This window comes from Poecilia reticulata, linkage group LG19 (genome assembly GCF_000633615.1).
Source record: "Poecilia reticulata strain Guanapo linkage group LG19, Guppy_female_1.0+MT, whole genome shotgun sequence".
Classification (NCBI taxonomy): domain Eukaryota; kingdom Metazoa; phylum Chordata; class Actinopteri; order Cyprinodontiformes; family Poeciliidae; genus Poecilia; species Poecilia reticulata.
This window is the reverse complement of record NC_024349.1, coordinates 1,336,435-1,340,105: the sequence shown is the minus strand read 5'-3', so window position 1 is coordinate 1,340,105 and position 3,671 is coordinate 1,336,435. Positions and strand designations below refer to the sequence as shown.

Below are 3,671 nucleotides of genomic sequence, written 5' to 3'. Positions count from 1 at the left end.
GAGCGAGTGAGTTGCTAGGTAACCAGAGAGCGAGTGAGTTGGTTGATTCCATCAACCTTGCTTAGCTAGCTAGCTGTGAGAGGTTGGAGCAGCTAAAGTCTTTTCTCTGCCTACATATCCCAGAATGCTGTGCAGTTCTGGATCAGAGTTCAGTGATTATTCTGTGTATTAAATATTTTATCAGATGTATTAATAATTGATACTGATCACATGTCTATTGCAATATAATTATTGATTTATTGTACTGAAGTGTTGCTTTGATTCTTTCATTCATGCTTGACTAATCCGTTAATCTCAGGTGTTGACACCTGGGTGGACCTAACCCTGCCTTCGAGGCACAGCTCCTCCCCTGCTCTTCTCAGAGCATCGCTGGTTCAAACATTGTTAAAGGGTTAATGGAGGAGCCATGTTGGGATGAGGCAGAGCTTCAGAAAGAGCAGCAGTTTCTTAAAGAGACAGAGGCCCATTGTCAAGGCGTTAAATTTTCAAGTCAACGTAACTTAAGTTTAACTTATGTCAAAGTAGTTATGCTATAAAATGGCCCAATGTGCCTGAGAAACGCATAACACTGTTTCAATGAGTTGACTCTGCATATTTGACCTCTGAACCCGTAATTGTCTCCCCGGCAGGATGAAACTGGTGCCTATCTCATCGACAGAGACCCCACGTACTTCGGGCCAGTGCTGAACTACCTGAGGCATGGCAAACTGGTGCTCAACCGGGACTTGGCGGAGGAAGGTAAGGCGCGTCTCCGTGTTCAGGCAGCTGCTTTTTCACCTACGGAGGCTCTGAAGGGACAAAAGTCTCTGAAATCAAACTTTTTCCTGTCTCCAGGAGTTTTGGAGGAAGCCGAGTTCTACAACATCACATCATTAATAAAACTCATCAAGGACAAGATCAGGGATCGGGACTGCAAAACATCACAGGTACCCCGCAGGAGGCTCCCTGAAATCAGATCGGTTCATTTTTATTGAAAAAAACTGGAGAAAGTAGTTTGTTTTATATGTTTTACCAAAAACTCAAGTGACACAATTTTACTTTCACTTGGTTGAATTTCTGCAAAAAAATAGATAAATAAATAAAATGGCAGTATGTACTTTTTAAAAAAAAGTATTTTGTACATATTTGTCACTATATTGTTACAGTATGGATAATCTGTTCATGTAATTACTGACAGAAGCTCATTTTTTTTCTCTCTCCCCCAACAACCAATCAGAGCCAGGAGGTGGGTCTTAGTGCTGTCAGTCACACCCATGAAGGCTAGGCTAGTTAGCATAGCCACCAATGACGTTTTCCTGTAACGATAAGTTGTTTCTCTACCATTAGCACATTTAGTAGCATACATGAGGATGATTGACAGCGCTAAGCCCCGCCCCTGGCTCTGATTGGTTGTTTTTCTGTCTTCTCGTATTATTAATCTCCACCCTGGTTTTCTTCAGAAGACGATATTAGCTCGAGGAGGTGGAGGCGATCGGTTTTTACGGAGGTTATCTGTCCCGTATTGTCACGACATGGTGGCAGTTTAATAAACAAAACATTTTTATATAAAAGTTACATACTGCAGCTTGTACATAAATGTTTAGTTTTGCTTTTTTTTTTTTACAGAAACAACCAAGTGAAGCTAAAATCATGCCACTTGAGTTTTTGGCAGAACACATTTAAAGAGGAGGAATGAAAAATGTGTAAATATTTGTCCTAATTTCTGCTAAATATGTTCTTCCAGGCACTAAATCAGTTATTTCACAATGAAATGGTTTTCGTTTACCGTCAGGAATGTGTGTGTTTGTGTGTTTTTCATGGTTTCCTCTCGGTTGCGTGTTCCCTGCCAGGTTCCAGTGAAGCACGTGTACCGGGTTCTGCAGTGCCAGGAGGAGGAGCTGACCCAGATGGTGTCCACCATGTCTGACGGCTGGAAGTTCGAGCAGGTACCTGCGCCGCCGCGGCGCTCCGGCGGCGCTCCTGTCATGTGCTTTCACCCGCCCTGCTACGCTCACATTGATCCAGAAATCCTCAATCTGATGTTTGACAGAACCGATCGGCGAATCGGACGATGATTCATGACCCGAGCATGCTCTCTGTGCTCTGATTGGTCGTTACAGCTTGTCAGTATAGGTTACGGGCGGGCCCACCAGGCAGAGTATCTGCTGATTGTGTCAAGGGAGGTGAAGGGAGAGGAGTCTGCTTTGCCAAACAACAGCGGAGAGGTGTGTCCCACAGCCGTGTTTACGGGCCGGTCACTGCATGATCCCTGTTGTCCATACACACCCCTTTAGCCATTGTTTGTCCCAAGTAGACGCCTAGCTGCCGGCTATTTCCACTCTTCATTTGTTCTGCTAAAGAAAACCCGTCACCTTTTGCTATTGTCTGTGATTTTATTTCCTCATTATGTTATTACAAAACCACTTTCACAGTTCTGAGCTGATTTATTTGAGCTGAAACTACAAAAAGCGAGTTTTCAGGATGATACATTTTGGTTTGAGCAGCGAGTGATTTAAATAATCTCAGGTCTGCAGAAGTTTCAGGATGTTTTTCTGATCCATAACCATCTAAAAACAACTCAAAGTGGTAGCTAGAGGAGGATATTCGGCTGTTTTCACTCTTATTATAAATGAACAATATTCAGCCTGGTGGCCCGCCAGGCTGATAATACACTGGGGGAAACCCTGTTATTATTGTTATAAAACCAAATCCGCATTTCTGAGCTGATGTATTTGAGCTGAAACTAATAAAAACGAGTTTTCAGAATGAGAAATATCCAGTTTGAGCAGCAAATGTGATGATTTTTACATCAGATCTGAAAAATCCCAGAACAAAACGATTTCCAGGACGTTTTTCTGAACTAAAGCAGCTAAAAGCTCAGTGGGTTTGTTACATATTGGTTCCTTTTCGCTGTGACTCTGCTTCACAACAACAAGTATCAGGCAGCAGGGAGTAATGAGGCGATGCATGTCTGAACATGCACAGCTGGGTGCAGGCGGGACGCATGCAGTCTGCAGCGCATTTCAGCCAGGAGCTGCTGCTTTTCACGCTCCTCATCGTAGGAAACGTTCAAGTTTCACCTGTGGTTCTGATCAGCGGCGTGTGAAGAAACAATCAGCTGAATGTCCCTAAAATTTACAGTAAAAATCCTTCAAATTGCTGCCACTTGTTGCAGTTTTCCAAGCTTTGCTTGTTCGTCCGCCGTACTTGGAAAACTTTCCTCCGGCATGTTTTTGGTCATGGCTAACCTCCTGCGCCTCTGTTTCCTCCGTGGTTCTGCGTTTGTCTCCTGAATGCTCGTCTGTGTTTTAGATTTCTGTTGCCTCGTTTTGTGAACCACTGACTTTTATTTTCTTGTTCTGAATTATTAGCAGGTCTTTAAATGGTATTTAAAATGATTACTTTAGTAAAAGTTGTGAAATAAAAGCCCAAAATTTTAAGAGATTATTTAAAAACACAAAGTCGGGGGATGTACGGAAGAAGATTAGTGCCACTGTTTGGGGAAAAACAAATTAATGGGGAAAAAAAAGTCAGATTTCTGAGGGCGAAATGTCAGAAATTTGATTTTATAAAACAATTATTTAATGCATGGGTAATTGGTCAGCACCTGGGTATGACCAGTCGACGCCTGGTACCGGGTATGACCAGTCGACGCCTGGTACCGGGTATGACCAGTCGACGCCTGGTACCGG

The 3,671-nt window shown here is 43.1% G+C and overlaps 1 protein-coding gene across 2 annotated transcripts in view; it reads left to right on the top strand.

The window, feature by feature from the left end:
• Window positions 1–3,671, top strand: part of LOC103481065 (BTB/POZ domain-containing protein KCTD5) — a 17,665-nt gene that overhangs the window by 9,620 nt on the left and 4,374 nt on the right. Inside the window, exons 2-5 of one of the 2 annotated variants that reach the window (XM_008436322.2) lie at window positions 630–738; window positions 835–926; window positions 1,830–1,925; window positions 2,100–2,204. In XM_008436322.2, coding sequence (XP_008434544.1) covers window positions 630–738; window positions 835–926; window positions 1,830–1,925; window positions 2,100–2,204 — 402 coding nt within the window. The remainder of the gene's footprint in view (window positions 1–629; window positions 739–834; window positions 927–1,829; window positions 1,926–2,099; window positions 2,205–3,671) is intronic. The other variant, XM_008436323.2, reaches the window with a different exon arrangement.